This window comes from Populus euphratica, unplaced genomic scaffold, assembly GCF_000495115.2.
Source record: "Populus euphratica unplaced genomic scaffold, PopEup_1.0 scaffold3.1, whole genome shotgun sequence".
NCBI classification, from domain to species: domain Eukaryota; kingdom Viridiplantae; phylum Streptophyta; class Magnoliopsida; order Malpighiales; family Salicaceae; genus Populus; species Populus euphratica.
Window position 1 is genome coordinate 2,130,358 of NW_011499847.1, and position 18,415 is coordinate 2,148,772.

The 18,415-nt window shown below is 34.9% G+C and overlaps 3 protein-coding genes and 1 long non-coding RNA gene across 4 annotated transcripts; 1 reads left to right on the plus strand and 3 right to left on the minus strand.

Annotated features, from left to right (window-relative positions):
- The first annotated feature begins 1,748 nt into the window (after positions 1 to 1,748).
- Positions 1,749 to 3,209, plus strand: LOC105141419 (aquaporin AQPAn.G-like). The gene is made up of 3 exons (XM_011048631.1): positions 1,749 to 1,879; positions 2,015 to 2,108; positions 2,314 to 3,209. Exons 1-3 carry the CDS (start codon positions 1,803 to 1,805, stop codon positions 3,061 to 3,063), a joined length of 921 nt encoding a protein of 306 aa, XP_011046933.1. The 5' UTR covers positions 1,749 to 1,802; the 3' UTR covers positions 3,064 to 3,209.
- Positions 3,210 to 3,305: 96 nt separating this feature from the next.
- On the minus strand, positions 3,306 to 7,453 carry LOC105141430 (uncharacterized). Its single transcript, XM_011048653.1, has 5 exons — positions 6,918 to 7,453; positions 4,586 to 4,882; positions 4,264 to 4,482; positions 4,010 to 4,138; positions 3,306 to 3,906 (listed from the first exon to the last, which is right to left on the minus strand). The coding sequence occupies exons 1-5, from the start codon at positions 7,197 to 7,199 to the stop codon at positions 3,700 to 3,702; spliced, it is 1,134 nt and encodes a 377-aa protein (XP_011046955.1). The 5' UTR covers positions 7,200 to 7,453; the 3' UTR covers positions 3,306 to 3,699.
- Positions 7,454 to 9,722: 2,269 nt separating this feature from the next.
- LOC105141436 (uncharacterized) lies at positions 9,723 to 11,166 on the minus strand. Its single transcript, XR_845388.1, has 4 exons — positions 10,918 to 11,166; positions 10,774 to 10,829; positions 10,297 to 10,672; positions 9,723 to 10,050 (listed from the first exon to the last, which is right to left on the minus strand). It is a non-coding gene; the product is annotated as an uncharacterized LOC105141436 (long non-coding RNA).
- Positions 11,167 to 16,610: 5,444 nt separating this feature from the next.
- LOC105141443 (indole-3-acetic acid-induced protein ARG7-like) lies at positions 16,611 to 18,305 on the minus strand. Its single transcript, XM_011048669.1, has 2 exons — positions 18,023 to 18,305; positions 16,611 to 17,219 (listed from the first exon to the last, which is right to left on the minus strand). The coding sequence occupies exons 1-2, from the start codon at positions 18,139 to 18,141 to the stop codon at positions 16,913 to 16,915; spliced, it is 426 nt and encodes a 141-aa protein (XP_011046971.1). The 5' UTR covers positions 18,142 to 18,305; the 3' UTR covers positions 16,611 to 16,912.
- Positions 18,306 to 18,415: the final 110 nt, after the last annotated feature.

Genomic DNA, 18,415 nt, shown 5'->3' on the forward strand with positions numbered 1-18,415 from the left:
AAAATATTATTGTATTTTCTTTTTTTATAAAGTTATTAATGTTATTATCGTAGAGTTTTCATCTCCATCAAAAAACACTTTTTATAAGTACTAGTTACAAACTATTTTAACTTATTATGTACTAAGTACATGCTATTAACTATTTTAATTGAGAAAAATGAATAAGATTATTAGGAACAATTAATTATCTAATCTAAAAACTATTTTACTAAATTATTTAAATTTTTTAGAACATCATCAATATTTTTATGTTCTTATTGAATTGATATTTGAACCGAACTTGGTATTAGTTAGAAAACTATGTTTTAGTAATATGAAAACGATTTTGTCCATGATAAAAAAAATAATTTTTAAAAATTAAACAATTATGCTCCATGGTTATGATATCCAATCAAAATTTCAGATTAAACGGTTAGGAATCTGAAGTTTGATGCATAAGTTTATTCTTTTTTCTGAGTGATTCTAGAAATGCAGTATAATCTGATTTTTATAATGTTTTTGAAACTATTTTTTATATAAATAAATATTTTTAGATATTTTTTAATAATTTTAATGTCATGATATAAAAACTATATATTAAAAATATTATTTTAATTTATTTTCATTCAAAATTTTTTTTCAAAAAGTATTCTGCACGATATTATCAAATTGACACTTAAGTTAAGACTTCGAGATTTACTTTTGATTTCCGGTTTAAACCGTCCACGCTCAAATCCTTTCTTAACATCTTCTGTTTCTACAATTTATGATAACATGAAGTTCTGAACTTACAGTGGTGTAGTGGCATAAGGCTGGGTTTTGTTACCACTGAGGCTTTCTTCATCTTCAAAAGCTCTCGTATATGTGTGTGTGTGTGTATCCACCCATCTTATTCTTCTATTACCAATATTCTTCCCTCTTTTGCACTCTAAATATATAGCCAGAAACCAGGTTAATCAAAGTCTACAAGCCAGCAATCGGGTTTTAAAATAATTTCTTCTTTCAGTTGATTGCAAGTGCTATTTTAATAAATGGAGAGTGAAAGTTGTTCATTAAAGATGGTTAAAATTCTAATTAATTGTTAATTTGGTGTCAATTCCATATAGCTAGCTGTAAGATCTTAATATGTTTCGTTGTGAAATCTACAGTAAGATCCACTATTCTAAATCAACTTCTTAAAGACAATTAAAAACACTTTCCCTTGACCTATAATATTCATACCACGTGGATATAATCAGATGCTTCAGGACCCCATTTATCTAACACGATATAGTATCTGTTTATATAATTGTGATTGCTATCAGATTTGTCAAAATAAAAATCAAAGAAATGAGAGTGCTGGAATCAGAATATTTCCAAATAGTTCCGTCAAAGGGAGAAATCATGTTTATAGGAAGTATAATTATATGGAACAAGATCATGATCCCAAGACTTGAGGGATCACGGTCATGCTTGGATCTGTATAGATATATACAACATATGCGCTTGTGAACTGTAAGTAGTGGGTGAAAACAGAAGTGATTAATTTTGACAAATCAGATGAACAAATATCAATCCAATTGGGAAATGTGGTTTAATATGATATAGTAGTAATTGTAGTTCAAGATTAGGAAGTTGTAATGGCATAATGGATCTTAATTTAGACGTGACAAGGTGAAAGCAATTGTGACTTTATCAAAATTAATTACTGGTCATCTGTAATGACAACAAAACCAATCCACAGCAAATTGAAATAAAACTTGAAATCAAGTGATAGAATAAATTATTTAAACTCCCTTGTCGCCTTGATTAACAAGGTTTCTGGCTATAGACAGAAGGAAAAGATGGCTGGATATACAGAGGGTGATGAAGAAAACCTCTTTGGGGCTAATAAAATACATCGTTTTGCCACTACACCAACGTACCAAAACTTTATTATTATTACTATGACATATCATGCTTTTCTCCTTTCTAATTTATAAGATCATGCTGTATTATTGCTAGAAACTAACTATAATTAATTATAAGCCTTTTTTTTGTCCATATAATTTTGCAGGGCAGAGGTAGTCGAAAACGAAAAGGGGATGAAGAAGCAAAAATCCACTATATTGAGCGAGATATTGGGCTTGGAAGACCTTGTTTCTTTGACGGTAATTAGTACTTAAATTGTCATTCACAACCTTGAAACAAGTACTTAAATTGTCGTTCACAACCTTGAAACCAGCCACTATTACTGTTGATTTTAGAAGCACAACATCAGTAGGCACCGAGACTTTGTTGTTGATATGTATAGGCAACATGTTACGTTTGTAGGCCAGCAAATTTATTTACCATGCAGGGGTTGTGTCTGCTCAGGTATGGAGAGCATCAGTGGCAGAGCTCATAGGCACAGCTGTTCTTGTTTTTACTTTGGACACCATCGTTATTTCAACTATGCGGATCGAGACAAAAATACCAAACCTCATATTATCAATTCTTGCTGCCATCATTATCACAATTCTCGTACTAGCTACCTTTCCCATTTCTGGTGGCCACATTAATCCTCTTGTAACCTTCGCTGCCTTGCTAACTGGCCTTGTTTCTCTGTCAAGAGCTATCATCTATGTTTTGGCTCAATGTGTTGGTGGCATTTTTGGTGCCCTAGCACTAAAAGCTGTGGTGAACAGCGAAATTCAAAAAACCTTTTCACTTGGAGGCTGTACCCTCACCATTGTTGCTCCAGGGCCAGATGGGCAGACTGTGATCGGCCTAGAGACAAGCCAGGCCCTTTGGCTGGAGATAATTTGTGGGTTTGTGTTTCTTTTTGCTTCAGTGTGGATGGCCTTCGATCAACGCCAAGCGAAGGCTTTAGGCCGAGTTAATGTTTTTATCATCATCGGAATAGTCGTGGGTCTTCTTGTTTACATTTCAACCACTGTCACGGCTACGAAAGGCTATGCTGGAGCTGGGCTGAACCCAGCAAGGTGTTTAGGGCCAGCAATCGTTAGAGGGGGCCATCTTTGGGATGGTCATTGGGTATTCTGGGTTGGGCCTGGTATTGCTTGTGTGGTTTTTGCTCTCTACACAAAGCTAATTCCACCTCAGCTTTCCCACACAATAAAATAGACTAAAACTATTTTCAATAACACCTCAAGGATATGGAAGAGGATGGTTATGTTCAGTTTGGGAAATTAAGTTCTGTCTAAGTTTGTATCTGAATGGAATTGTAATAATATGATCATCATCAAGATGTAGAGTCGTCGTCCTTAACTCATACAAATCATTGATCAGGCTTAGCTAACTGCTTGCATGGCTTCAAAGTGCTATATCATGTAGTCTATATATATATATATAGTTTGTAGTGGACATGTTATAAACCACTAGATTGCTTAAAATCAACATAAATTTACACTTAAAACTGTATATGACTTGGATCATAACACCCTGCAGCCACCACAATCAAAATCCTAGATCATGAACAAGACTGCCAATATAAAGGATTAGCAAGATAGGTTACTACATCAAGGAAGAACAAAGAACACCAAGTAGGGAAGGATTATCGTTGAAATATTGCTCGACGCGATGACTCTCTATTCTATTATATGCACACTCAAGTGGCTAGCACAAGAAGCCAACTACTGATCGACTTAGCCCTAATTGAACAAACATTTATTCGACTTGTTATTTCATTTTTATTATAAATATATTTTCCTCGACATGCTTAAAACCAGAACTTAAGATTTTGTGATTCTATTTTTGTAACTAGGGAGATGGCTGCAAAAGTGTAGGGGAGGAAGCGAGGGGCTCATGGACAACAGAATTTGAAGAAATCGAGACGGGGTTGCTCTCTAACTGCAACATTATGCTTCCCATGATTTCAGTCAACATCTTCTTAAACTCATCCTCTTTAACCAGTTTCCCATCATCTGCATTCATCATCTTAAACCCTTCGCCTATAACCTCGTCCATCTGAAACATTGAAGTTCAAAGTAATTGACATTTTAATCTTATTTGAGACGAGAGTAGCAAAACTTAATTGTGAATTATATATTAATGTCTGGCTTTTCGCTACCTCTTGGATCGCACCGATTGGAGGCAGGCCAGCTGACGGAGCGACCGCATCTAGTGCCACACGCAAATACTCCTTAGATATTTTCCCATTGCGATCCCTTGGGGCATTCTCCGTTGCTGTGTTTAGTGTCTGCCAAGCCCATAAGGAATTGTAGAACTTAAACAGTAATTATGATAATCTTTCTCAATAAAATATGAAATTAATGCTGATTAGTATGATGGAAAAAAGGAGAGGTTATGTAGTAAGATCCAAACCTTGTCTAATTCAAATTTGTTGGATAACAGTCTCCTAATTCCACTTCCATCAAAGGTGTTTTCACAGTGTGCAACAATCACCGGCTGCTCTCTGAGATGTTGAGCTACACTCTCTGCCACTTTCCTGAACTCCGCCAGGAATGTCTCTTGAGAAAGCGGCTTGTCATGATCTTGACCACTACAAGATTGTAAAGCTGGTTCCACAATGTTGCTCATTACCTACGAACATGAGAAAATAACTCCGACAATTTGTACTGAAACCCCATAGTAACTAATGTTACAACATTGAATTAATTTCATGGTATAAAATTCCATTACTTACCCAAGAATCTGAAGACGGGGGCATCCCTTGATCTACTGTAAGCTGTTCCAAAACTTTGACAATGTGGTCATGGAGTGATCCATCAGGTGATTCTAACTGTGAAAACAAGTGCACCATTTCTGCTTCATAATCTGGTCCATTGATGAACTCTAAGAGGTCTTCTCCATCAATACGGAGGATCACTATAGGGTCTCGCTTCAAACCAGAAGCCATGCCTAGAAGAAAATCTGATAGAACTTCTTTGAACTCAGTCTTGCTCACTCTCTCTTGCTTGCCATGTGTGAATTCATTTAGAACCTACAATAACGTGCATTTATAAAACTATGGATAGAGAGAAAGAGAGATGAATTAATAATAATAATTATTATTATTACAGGAGTTTTATAGTTTTATGAAGAAATTGCTAGCTGTAACAAGCATGGTATTTGATGCAACATTATTATGAGTTTTTCCCTACTCCTGACTTCTCAAACCCTTTCGGATTCTTAGAAAGAGACAAATCACAATTTATTGCGTTGGTGGTCCTAGCTAGACAATTCTACATGTTCTTGTGGGCTTGAGATGATACTTTACTGCTCCCACATTTTTCATGCACTCAATCACAGTTTAAAATATGATATGGAGCCTACATTCATGATTTCATCAATGGAGCTGTTAGTTCCACAAATTAATTAATTAATTACGATGCTAGGAGCAGTTGGTTATACATTCCTATTTTTGGTCTTGTCCACACTAAAGCACTGCCTTTTTAAATCCAAGCAGGCCGGCAAACAAAAAAATCATACGAGGTCACATATAAAAAACTCAAAAAATAATAATATGTATTTCTAAATTCGTTAATTAGCTAAGAACTTGGTTGGAGTACGGTAATCTCTGGTTTTGAATGTTTTAAAAAAATATATTTTATTTTGAATAAATATTAAATTAACATATTTTTAATTTTTAATAATTTTAATGTATTATTGTAAAACATAAACAAAAATAAAAAAAATTCTTCTATAGTATTTTCATGTAAAATTATTCTGCACTACAATATATATCAAACACACAATATAAATATCATTTTTTTTTTCAATTGACAGTATTTCAACTCTCGATTTTTTCACGGGGTATTTGCACTGTTTCCACCCTTCAATCAAGCAAAGAAATTTCCTTGTATATAATTTTTATCTTCTAATTATTAATATTATATACACCAACCCTAATAAGTTTTGCTTTACTTAATTATCCTCAAGTTTGGAAGTATTATGAAATCATTTAACTAACAAATCATCTTTTTATTACTCATAGAAATCAATCTAATACACACTAAAGAAAGGAAAATGTTCATGTAGTTTGCACAACATTCATCTGCAGATTCCTCTCCAACATGTAATGATAACAAGAAAAGGGAAAAGAATAATTTTAGAATCTGTGAAATTAGTTGTAGTGCGCACAAGTTGACTCGAATACCCATATTAATCTAAAAAAAAAATGATAGAAGTCATAGTCGTGGTGCGCGCAAGTTGATCCGAACACCTACATTAATCTAAAAGAAAAAGAAAAAAAATGATAGAAGTAAGGGGGGAAAGTACTAAAGGCGAACTGAAAAGCTAACCCACAACACCGACTTAAACCGAAAAACAGTTTAGGTGTTTCTCGAGGGAGGCTAAAGATGGAGAATTTAGTAATTTCGCTGTTAAAACTTGAAAGTTTATTAGATCATCAGTGTTCTAAACAACGAATCCGGAAAAAGTTTGGGAGCAATTAACTTAATTAAAACTTACGAAAGAATGATGAAAGCAATGAGACATTTTTAGGTTATTGTTGAAGTTAAAGGAGTTCTAGTGCAATTAAAAATACAACTTAAGACGTAATGAAGGGATGTATAAAGTCAAATCAAACGTAACACACCCATCTCCTACAGTGGCTTCAAGCTAGAAAAATACAAAATTCTGGTTATTTCTAGAATATTTCTTTATATATACATGTATAAATTTAAAATTGAGATCTTTTAAAGAGAAAATAAATTGAATGAATAACTTAATTTTATAGCCAGCAAAAGGCTATAAAACTCAAGGTAGAATTAGGTTTTCAAAGCGCAGTGAAAATGTTTTTTTTTTTTTTTTGAGGGTATATCTAGATTGATTCTTGAACCATGTTAATGCAGCTAGATGGTGGCAGCTAGGATTAATTGTGTCCTTAATTTGATTAATAAGAAAAGGAAAAAAAAAATAAAACCTATGATTGATTAACTTTTGTCTATATTCGAAGAACGAGACCTCGTTGAAGAGAGGGGGAAAAGGACGAAAACAAGGAATCAAAGTAAAGAGAGCGATGAAATATTACTAACCTCGGTGTAGATATGATCAGAATCAGGAGATGAACCCTGAGCAGGCAAGCCTAGGGCAGCGCCAATATCAGCAACGGCAGGTTCAAGTTCTTTCAGAGAGAGCTTACCATCTCTATCCCTATCCAGCTCTTGGAACTTATGATCCACAAAACTGCTAAACACCTCTTCATTCCCAACCAACTCCATTATATCTGAACCGTCTAAAACCTGTCCATTTCCCCCACTTGTCTTTATCTTTTCTGTGCTTGTGCTACCGCTACTGCTACCCTTACTCTTCTCCATTAATTCTCTCAACCCTTTTCCTTTCTCTTCTTCCTTTCCTGTGAGTTCTTTGGCTTTGTTTTTGTGTGTGTATCTCGTGAATCACACACGAGCTAAAGTGAAGGTCTGCTCTAGGTTAGTCTCCCTTTGCTGCTTTCTCTGCTTCTTGGGTTCTTAGCTTTTAAATATGTGAGAGAATGGGATCATCTGAGTGGCTTTTCTGCTTTGCGAGAGTGTGGCTCATATACGGCACGTTTCCTTTTCCTTTTCAAGAAGCATTTTCTAGTGTACAACGTCGGCCCAAGAAAGAATTAAGAAAACTTAAAGGTAGGAGGATGCTAGCAGTCGTTAAAAATATTAACATTTATTACTAATTTTATTTTTTTAAATACAAGAATTTAAAAATATATATATTGACGTATTTCTTTTTAGAATATACAAACAGAAGCTAGGGATTAAATTGGTAAAAAAAACAAACATATTGGAGCTCTATCTCAGTAAATAATTTTTTAATAGAAACTTGGATTCGAGGAAGATGACAAGTCTCTTCTAATTAACGGTAACTAGATCCCCTTAAGCTTAACCAGTAGGCTTAAAAACATTTGGAGATAAAACTAATCAGGCCCTTAAACCAGGAGAGTGGCCGGTGACCACTAATCCTTTGTGTGGATAGGACACGTGGGGCGGTTCGGGAGCCTCTAAAATAAAAGGTTAGATAGCAGACCCACCAAACACCAACAAGTCTTTGCCTCTCACTGTCCTTTATATCACTTCGGTTGGGCCGTCCTTGCTAGGCGTGGACTTGTCAACCTAATCGGCTCCGCGTCTTAGTTTTTTTTCTTCTTAATTTTCACCTAACCTGATATTCTATGATGTTAAGATAAACTTTCAATGTTTTATAGTTGCGAGACCCGATTATTAGTTACACCCTTAATCTATCGGATCGAATATTTTTTTATTAAAATTATAATGTTTTGTTTATTTTTTCCTCTTGATATTAGTTTTGAATATAATAATTTCTAGGTCAACATGGTGAGGCAGACCGGGTACATCAAATTATGATATCTTTAACTAAAATTATTATTATTTTATCAAACATGGGATATTCATACTGAGGTTAATCAATCTATGGGGATTTTTTTCAATGGTTTTGAAATTTGAACCGTACGTAATAATGGACTGTGACATTCTTGTAAAGACTTCTGAGACTTAAATGCCAGACGTACTGATCAAACTTCGCCTTAATGAGGAGGGAGTGCAAACCAACCTCTCCAGCTTGGCCCTGTAAAGTCACCGAAATGGCCCCAACATAGCCATAATCAACTAATCATGTGGTTTAACACTTTGAGATTTGGCGTCTCAGCTGTGTTTAGCCTTATTCGGCCGAGCCTAAATTTATCTGCCAGGATAGAATGAGATAATGGGCATGCACATTGCTCAATGGTTGCCGAGATTATACCAGCGGCCGCTATAATATCCATGCTACAGCTAGATGCCCTCATGTTCAAGATTATGGGTCTTGAATCGAGACATAATTATTGTCCATTTCTCCGGTGCTGCATCAGCACTCTCATTTCTTAATTCAGGACAAGTTGAACAACAGGGAATGTTATGTCTAGCTAGAATCAACACCAGGACCATGTTGATTCCTTGGCCTTTTAACTTTGGACTTTCGGTTGCACTGATATATATGTCCCGATGGGAGCAGACAGTGACCTTAGTTGCATGGTTCGTCAGAGGACAATTTTAACAGCACTGCTATAAAATTTGTGCTGAGTTTGTGAATAAATAAAGATGAGATTGAATTCAATGCAGCGATATTATTACTAACACTATATCATATATTTATACAAAGTGATTGCTATGCTATAAGTTGTTTAAAATAGAAAAGATAAAACTCTGCAGATCTATTCTAAGTAGAAAACATAATTACAATAAAAAAAACTAATATTTACGTATCTACTATTCTAAGTACGAGAATCTGATCTCCCAACAGAGTTAGCAGGTTGGTAAGGCATACAAGTGATCACAAGATAGCTGGCATAAAGCCCCGAGCCCTGAGTGTTTATTACATGTGTTCGCAATTGCAACGCATAGCCATTTAACAAGTCCAGAACAACTGCCCTTGATGCAGTAGACCTGAGCAAGGGCTTAAATTAATCTAAGTTGCAAGAAAATCCACCGCCTTATTTTATCATAGATTTTAACTAAAATCAGAACATGCGCAAGGAATTTGCAATCTTACTGATATATCTTGTGCAGAAATTAGAAGTCGTCATGGTCTTAATTTCTTACATTGGTCATGTAATTGCAAGTTTCCTGCCATTGCATTCAGCAGCAACCGATGCTTCCATACTCACCTCAAACTTAACTTGGTGTGCATTTCTCCATGTATTTTTGGATTTATTGTTAAAGAATAATATAAATTATATCTAGAAAATTTATCTAATAGCTTAAGTCATTGGATTGAGATAGTTCTTTAACATGATATCAGAACCTTGATGATCAAGCGATCAAGAGTTTGAATTTCATCATTCTTATTTATTTGATAAATATTAAACACAAGATAATATAAATTATATCTTAAAATCTTGTCTCAACCTAGTATTTACATGTAGGTAACAACTTAAGAATTTGATTGTTTATGTGGGGTCCGGAAAGGTTTCCATCTTCCATGTCCATTCTCAAAGGATGATGGGAGTGGTTGACCTGGCCTTTCTTCCAACTCGCATGCTCATGTGACTGCTGGGACAAAGAAGCACCTACTAAATGAACTTAACTGATCAGGTTCTTTGGGCTGCCTTTTCGTATACTCTCCGCTTGAACCTGATGCACGATCAGGCTCTCCATTTTTAGCATTTGGCCCTTGTTGCTGCAGGAAAAGAATTGACATATTGGAATCAATTAGCGTGGCTTTAAACATTGCACTACTAGAATCATGGATTCAAAATGCTGGGACAAAAATAGCTGAAAACAATAATGATTTAGACGAAGCAATTGTTCTGCTTTCATATCAGACCAGAATGAAGAAAACTAAGCAGGCAGAATCAAGGCTACACCAGAAGAAAGGTTACAGAATCACAAAATCATCAACCTGATTAAACTTGCTTAAGGTTACCTGATCAGAATTAGGCAGTGATACTGATTGAGAAGAAACATACTGACAATTTTCAAAAAAATAGCCTGTCCATAAGCTGCAGCCTTTTGCCAATAAATAAGGGCAATCTCCTCAGCCCTCACCTCAACTCCAGCAAATTACAATTAATATCGGTCTCATGTTTTGCCACAGAAAACCGGAAAAAACAGTCATAAACATATAATGTGCCTTGAAGCAGTCAAAACAAGAAGCCAGTCGATCGGGATAACTAATTGAAAGATAGATAACCGACCGGATGATGCTGCTTTACAGATTTAGGATGACTCTACATACTTTCGTTTTCGGATGCCAAAGATATATCAAGAGTGCCAGCTTTGCTTCACTGTACATAGTTAGCCTTCCAAAACAGGACAAAAACCAAAAACAAAATCATAGACATAACAGAACAGCATAAAACTTATTACAAAAAACCGTAAGCTAAGTTTCAAGATATCATACCAAGAGATTAGATGACTCCTACTCTCTCACGAACTGCAAGCATTGCAACTAGAATCCTACAGAAATTTGCAAGAACCATACGAGAACTGTAATTAATTTCTTAAAAACATTAGAATTTTTCCAATGAAGTGTGAAAATGCATACCAGTACCGGCATGCATCGAAACAGGAGTTGCTCAATGTCTATCCTTCTCTTCCCCGCTACTTTAGAACACCCACAAGCCGGGTAGGCATAACCAAAAATCATAGAAATGTTCCAATCATCCTGTTTGCTTACCATGCAATCGTATCGACTTTGTCACACAATCCAATCTGAAATCCAAAGCATGAAAAAAATATAAATAAAATCAGTAGATAAAGAGAAGAAATACCTCGCCACCATTAAAAAAAATCTTCAGACAGTATCAGGGGGGAGCTAGATTCATTTTACAGGGGAGGCCAAAATTAATATAATAATATATATATTATTAAAAAGTGTATTTATTTAAATTAAAAATATTAAATAAAAAAAAAATTAAAATATTTTGCAGACTCGGGCTCTGCTTGCCACCCTTTAATTCCGCCCCTAGATAGAATAATGGTCAAAGTTGCGTTGCACATCAAATACAGTACAAAAACTGCTTTGCTTTTCCATGTTCTTGATCAAGAACATAGAAAAAATTTTCCCTTGAATTTCAAAGCCTAAAAATTAAAAATACAACATGGATTCGACCAAAAACTTAAAAACTCATAAAGACCTAAAATATTAATAATGGCCAAAACAAAAATAATGCAACAGCCACAGGAAAATTACATGATTAGCAAAAAAAAAAAAAAAAAAAAACTTTAAACGAGGTTTGTCTAATACAAGTCTTTTTGCTTGTTTTATATACAATTCTATAGTTTTTACGTGACCATCTCTATTCTATCATCCTAAAGCATATGATTCACTAATGTACTAATAATCTCATAAGATCCAGAAGGCAATTCATCATGCTGCTGCTGCTGCTTCTTCTTCTGCTGCTTCTTGTATAATCAACATGAAACAAAAAAATATTTTAACATGGAATGTTCCAATTTAAGATTTCTTTGGGAACTTTCTAAAATGAAAATGTAGCCAAAAATAAGAAATGAACATTATCGTACGACTAAAGATTAAATTGCTTGTTACCTCGTTTAATGATCATCGAAGTCGAGGAGTTGAATTAACGGGGAAAACCAAAAAAGTTAAAGAGAAGTTGTAGTGGTAGGAGTAGTTTTCGCCATAGTTTCAATTAAATTTTAATTTAAATTGATTTTCACATTTACTCAACCAAACCTTAACAATCTTGTCTAAATTGACCTATAATCCTGTTGTTATCAGCCAAACCTAAACCCAAACCCAAACCCAATCCTAATCCAGTTGGGTATAAAACATTTTTTTAGTTTGAATTTAGATTTACAGTAGTTAGCCACGGCTTGGGAGTTTGTTAAATAAACACGGCACGAAGTTTCCAGATTTTTTTGTAGTTAGACTTTGCCATGGGCTGGTTTGCTTGAAAATTAGGCCCAAAAGGATAATTTCCCCGCTGTTGCAGGTTTTTATTTTTTCATGTTTTGAAATAAAAGGAATTCTAATTATTAAAAAAATAAAAATATAAGGAATTATATTCTATCAATACTATAATTTGAATTATATAAATATTATTTTTTAATTTAAATGTAAATGTACCGTTATCATATCATTGCTCATTCCACCTTCATGTTATTATCTTATTACCACCTCATTTTTTCGATTATAATTATACTACAAGTCTATAACATCAATATCGCCATCATTGACTGCTATAATTATTATGTTCTGTGCCGAAGCTTGATTTTCTTAAAAGAAAGCTGAATTAAATCAATATATACATATGCCAATATACATAAATGTTATTAAATCCCACACATTATTAAATTTAAGATATTAATTACGGTAAAATTAACGACAAAATTTGAACTAAATGAACTATAAATTGTATCATAAATAACCAGAAGAAAAAAAACGAACCAACACTTCACTTGAATTAGATCAAAGAACAGGAAGAGAAGAGCAATTTGCTTATTATATACTTCAATTTTCTATTCTCGATGTTTTTTCAAAAATTTTTTTTAATTAGTCAATATACAAAGTACATGATTGAAATTGAGATTAAATTATTATTTGTTAAAAATTTCAATTATTTTAGTTAAATTATTTTTTAGATATTTCTAAAATATTTTGATATGTTAATATCAAAATAAATTTTTAAAATTAAAAAATATTAATTTAATATATTAAATATTTTAAAATATAACATTTACAACGAATTGGCACAAAAGCCGGAAGCTCCTCCGAGTCTAAAACTTGAAAAGTGGGCCCAAAATAAAAAGATTAAAGCCCGTTGAAAAATTCAGTGCCATCATTCCACGTAAGCAACAATTTCCAAAAGTCGGGGCACCACCATCATCGTTTCTCGAAATAATAACACTTCCCTCCCGTTCTCGCTGATAAAATATTGAATGGAGCTTGCAAAATCACAAACCCTAACCCTAGCTCATATCTCCACACTAACCTACATATATCAAAAGAGGTCATCGTCAATTTCTTGGTTTCTTTGGCCACGATCTGATGAGACCTCCCGGTGGTACGCGGTGGTCGACTATTTCGATATCGTGGAAGGAAATCACGTGTTCAAAGAGATAGGAATCAGAGGTTCTTAATGAGCCAAGGCGTCTTTAGATGAAAATTCGGTTCTGTCGTTGTTGCTGTCACTGCATTCTCTCTTGCCTACTTTTATCACTACATAAATAATAACATCGATCAAGAAGAGCAAAAGGAGAGTACCTCTAGCTCTAGCCAGGTAAATCTCAAAATCCAGAGTCTCTCTCTGCATCTGTTGTTTTATTGAATTTCGAAATTTAATGATTTACTATCTATTTTTAGGAGTTTAGAAGAAAGATATGGAATAGTTAATTTAATTTTCCTTTATGTAACTTGCTCAAGTTGCCTTTTTGGTGGATTTTTTTTTTGAATTCGTTTAATTGTTTATATAAAATCATTATAGGCATGAACAACAAGAGAAATTAGAGTTTCCATGAGTTAAATTAAAATTGAGAGTTTATTATTATTATTAAATTGGGGTTTGGATCAGGTTTTGACCTGAAGTGATAAATCTAAAACTACTTGTTTTAATTTTTTTTTTAAAGAAGTTAAAATGAAGATTTTTTTTTAACTAAACATGATGTTAACTAGTTTGATCGAGTCACGAGTTGACCCATCAAGTTTGATAAAATTAATTTTTAGTCGGTTTATTTTGAAACTTAACTTGAATATGGTTGTTGAGTTGCTAAGCTGATTTATTGGGCTAAATAATGTTTAATAAAAATTATTATTATTATTGTTATTAATACTACTACTACTAAAAAATCAAAATTAAAAAGAATTTTAGTTCGTAAAGCTATGTTTTTTAGGAAGAATTGTTTTATGGCTTCTCGTGAATTTAAGAAATGGAATGAGTTTAATTTTAATTTAATTTTACTTTATTCTACTACTTGCCAAATTTAGCTTTTTTGAGTTAAATTAATTTGCAATTTAGTTGAGTTTTAATTGGAAAAATAAATTAATTCTAATATCTTGCCATGATGTAGGAGTTAGGATCTCCAGGTCTTGCACTATCTCAACTAGGAAGAAACATAGTGAACCAGATGATTGGAAGCCAATTTTATACATTTTGGAGATCTTCATAAAGAAGCCCCTCAAGCAGAAAGCAGATAATCAGTGGATAAGGCAAGTGAAAATAGCCACAAGCTCCAGGAAAAAGAGACACGTGTACAATTTCGGGAGACTACGTCATTGCATGGTAGTTCACTTTCATTGGAAACAGTGGAGTCTTCTGGTGCTACTTTTGCTGCTCTAATGTTTGTGTTCACGTGGTTGTTGAAGAATCTGAAGTCGGTAGTTGGGGAATCAGGCTCTGCCCTACCTCTTATTTTTCCAACACAAATGACTCAGTTGACAGAGGAAAAAAGTGGAGAAGGAACTGAGTCTGGTTCTGAGTTGTCTTGTGAATCTCTTATTCTAGCTATTAATTATGAAGCCATTAGTGAATCTGTTAGAGAAGACCTTTACACCTTTTATATACGGGGCGAACCAATCAGTGGTAGAATCTGCATCAAATTTAGGTTTAAAAGAAGCATCTTCCCCCATGCCTCTCTGCTGAAAAGCAAAAGATCTTCTTCCCTGAGGATACTGCACTAGAGAGGGAATATTCACCTGGTAATTCTCATTAACATAAGCGCCAATTTTCCATCCAGATTATGATGGAAAAAGAATACCACTTGCACATTATGAAGGATCTGTTGGTGGGAGAAACCACTTATGGTGGGTTTTGAATACCTCTTCTTCAACAATGGTGGCTGCCAACCTTTGACATCTTGGATGAGTGGACATGGTTGGTGCAATAGCAAATGGTTGTTGCACATTAATGGCAACCAACCTAACATGCCCTACCTCTTATTTCTCCAACACCTATGACTGAGTTGACACAGGAAAAAAGCGGAGAAGGAACTGAGTCTGGTTCTGAGTGGTCTTGTGAATCTCTTATTCTAGCTATTAATTATGAAGCCATTAGTGAATCTGTTAGAGAAGACCTTTACACCTTTTATATACGGGGCGAACCAATCAGTGGTAGAATCTGCATCAAATTTAGGTTTAAAAGAAGCATCTTCCCCCATGCCTCTCTGCTGAAAAGCAAAAGATCTTCTTCCCTGAGGATACTGCACTAGAGAGGGAATATTCACCTGGTAATTCTCATTAACATAAGCGCCAATTTTCCATCCAGATTATGATGGAAAAAGAATACCACTTGCACATTATGAAGGATCGAGGGTCTCTCCATGAAAATAAAAACCTTTGCGTGCGTGAGAGAGGACTGAGTTATGGGTAATTAAATTCAAATTTAATTATACGAGAGGGGACTGGATTTAAAATTGTAAAGCATTGCCTGCGTCCATAGCCTTTTTTTAACCATCATTTCCTATCTTAAGAAACCACGCGCGACCTTCTCTCAACGTTCATGACGCTTTTCCTGCTGTCATCTCATTCACTGACAACGTGTTGTCAACCAATCTCTACCCAAAAGTTTGATCTCTTGACAACATTGATGACATGTTCATGTGCAAGAAAATAGCGGGGAAGCTCTCTAGGCAATAGAAAAGGTTGGCGATTTCGCGCGCACACACGAAGATATATGAGCGTCGGCCCGGGCTGGAGCACAGGCGTACACGTTTACGTGAAAAAATACTTCAAGGTTTTGGTGCATCATGATCGAAGAAAAATAAAAATTTTGAACTTCCTAAACAAAAGTTTTAAAATTGAGTTTTTCTTTTTATAAATCATGCATATAAGAGAAATTTCTTAAACAAAAAATCTTATCCATAAAAACTAAGAACAAGAAAAAATAAAAATAAAAAGGATTGGTGCAGTAGTGGATGACAATCGGAATTAGAGTCTAAGAAAAGATGTTTTTTTGTTGATATAAAAAGAAAGAGGTGAAACAAAAAAGTGCGTACAAAATTTCGTTTATGATATGCCTTAAGTTACATTGTTTTGATGATATGGAGCAACTCTCCAATTAAAATTAAATTTTTCTACTTGAAGGTCTCCAAAATCTTAGAAACGTTGTGAGACTTTAAATAGAAGGAGCTTGTTTATATATATATATATAACAAAGGTTTATTGGACCTTCCCATTAACAAATATAAGGAATTGCCGTTGTTTTAATTGGTCTGCTCCATTGAATAATGAAGCAGCTAATATTTTCCTCTGTTTGAGGCGTTGTTTATGCATCCCCTGACTAGATACTGCAATACGAAACTCAACATCTAGCCTGCCATTCATTGAGAGATTTTTGAGAAGCCAAGAGTTCATATATGTTTTTAATTATTATTATTTAACCAGAGAAATTATAAGAAATATAAAAACCAATTAATAATACGTACATCATTTCAATGAGAAAACCGAAAAATAGATAGATAAAAGAAACCTATGCAGGAGCCAGTTTCTAGTAAGATCCTGCTGTCCAAGAAAATGAACTAATTAAGGAAAGAATGCCCTGTAAAAATCGTCGACAACTTCTTCGTTTCATTCTTGGTTTTGTTCACGAGTCGTGTAACCGAGAAGTGAGATCAATGAAGGCATCTTCTTTGCAAGGAATTGTAAGACCACCCATTGGATGATTGAAGCCAAATTCTTCCTCAGATCGATTAAGCAAGGCTAGGAAAGAAGGATGATTAATATATGAAATTGGGACCACAAACCGCTTCTTTTGGTATTCTCCAACGTACACTGCAACGTGCCCTTTCGGAAGATTCGAGTGATTTCTACTCAGAAGAGACTGAAACTTGAGGATTTTCTTGGCATTATGAGCCACAGAAGGAAAACTAAGGATACCCATGTCAGGAAATGTATGATTTGAATGGAAATGGTTCTGGGAGTGAAGACGAGAATTTGGAAGTGAAGTACCTTGGGAGTTGGAAGGGTCAAATGAAGTAGTTGTATTTATAGAGATGAGATATGGGTGCATGCATTTCTTCCTAAAGGGACACTTCACACACCACTTGGCTGATAGGTTTAAGCTCAATAAGGATAAGCTCGACAGCTTCTTTTGAGTTTCTCTGTCTTATTGATCCACAGATACCACTTGATTCCTGGAGACCTAAATATCGAGACACACATCTTGGTCCTTGCCTGGCGTCACTCACTATTAATTCTTCAAAACAGGCAGCTGTACACTGGTATATTTATGTGAATGCATCTAATACCACTATGATTACTATTCTCGAAGGCAAAGAGCCACTACTCATCAATGGTCTCTACTATTTAAGTCCAGAAAAGGTCTTGAATATGCTAATGATGACATCTCAATGTAAATATCTCTATCATTGAGGCCAAGGTGAAGTGACAGATCGAGGCACCGATGGCGATGAGGGAACACAAATGAAAAATGGGCCGGGCAACTTCAAGCGATTACGTCCTTCTTGACAAGCAGCTAGGTTCTTGACTTACTACGGGACCCAACTCAACGAACGATTCATCTGCTTTGCTCAAGAAATTGGCTGAAACACTCTCCATAAACCTCATCCACCTCCGCAATATGGTGGTCCGGCCCCATCAATGGGCCATAACATTTTATCCATCCATAAAAAACCAGCGGCAGCCACCTGAAATTGGATAGCTCGGTTGAGAAGGTGAACCCATGTCAGGAAATGTATGATTTGAATAGAAATGGTTCTGGGAGTGAAGAGGAGAATTTGGAAGTGAAGTACCTTGGGTGTTGGAAGGGTGAAATGAAGTCGTTGTATTTATAGAGATGAGAAATGGGTGCATGCATTTCTTCCAAAAGGGACACTTCACACACCACTTGGCTGATGGGTTTAAGCTCAATAAGGATAAGCTCGACAGCTTCTTTTGAGTTTCTCTGTCCTATGGATCCACAGATACCACTTGATTCCTGGAGACCTAAATATCGAGACACACATCTTGGTCCAAGCCTGGCGTCACTCACTATTAATTCTTCAAAACAGGCAGCTGTACACTGGTATATTTATGTGAATGCATCTAATACCACTATGATTACTATTCTCGAAGGCAAAGAGCCACT

Excerpts from the sequence above, each read along its gene's own strand:
- LOC105141419 (XM_011048631.1), top strand. The coding sequence starts at position 1,803 with ATGGCTGGATATACAGAGGGTGATGAAGAAAACCTCTTTGGGGCTAAT. Across the intron at positions 1,880-2,014 it reads CGTTTTGCCACTACACCAAC|GGCAGAGGTAGTCGAAAACG; the intron begins GTACCAAAACTT and ends ATAATTTTGCAG. Across the intron at positions 2,109-2,313 it reads AAGACCTTGTTTCTTTGACG|GTATGGAGAGCATCAGTGGC; the intron begins GTAATTAGTACT and ends GTGTCTGCTCAG.
- LOC105141443 (XM_011048669.1), bottom strand. The coding sequence starts at position 18,141 with ATGCACCCATTTCTCATCTCTATAAATACAACGACTTCATTTCACCCT. Across the intron at positions 17,220-18,022 it reads CATTTCTATTCAAATCATAC|ATTTCCTGACATGGGTATCC; the intron begins ATTTCCTGACAT and ends TTCAAATCATAC.
- LOC105141430 (XM_011048653.1), bottom strand. The coding sequence starts at position 7,199 with ATGGAGAAGAGTAAGGGTAGCAGTAGCGGTAGCACAAGCACAGAAAAG. Across the intron at positions 4,883-6,917 it reads CTGATCATATCTACACCGAG|GTTCTAAATGAATTCACACA; the intron begins GTTAGTAATATT and ends ACGTTATTGTAG. Across the intron at positions 3,907-4,009 it reads CAATCGGTGCGATCCAAGAG|ATGGACGAGGTTATAGGCGA; the intron begins GTAGCGAAAAGC and ends TCAATGTTTCAG.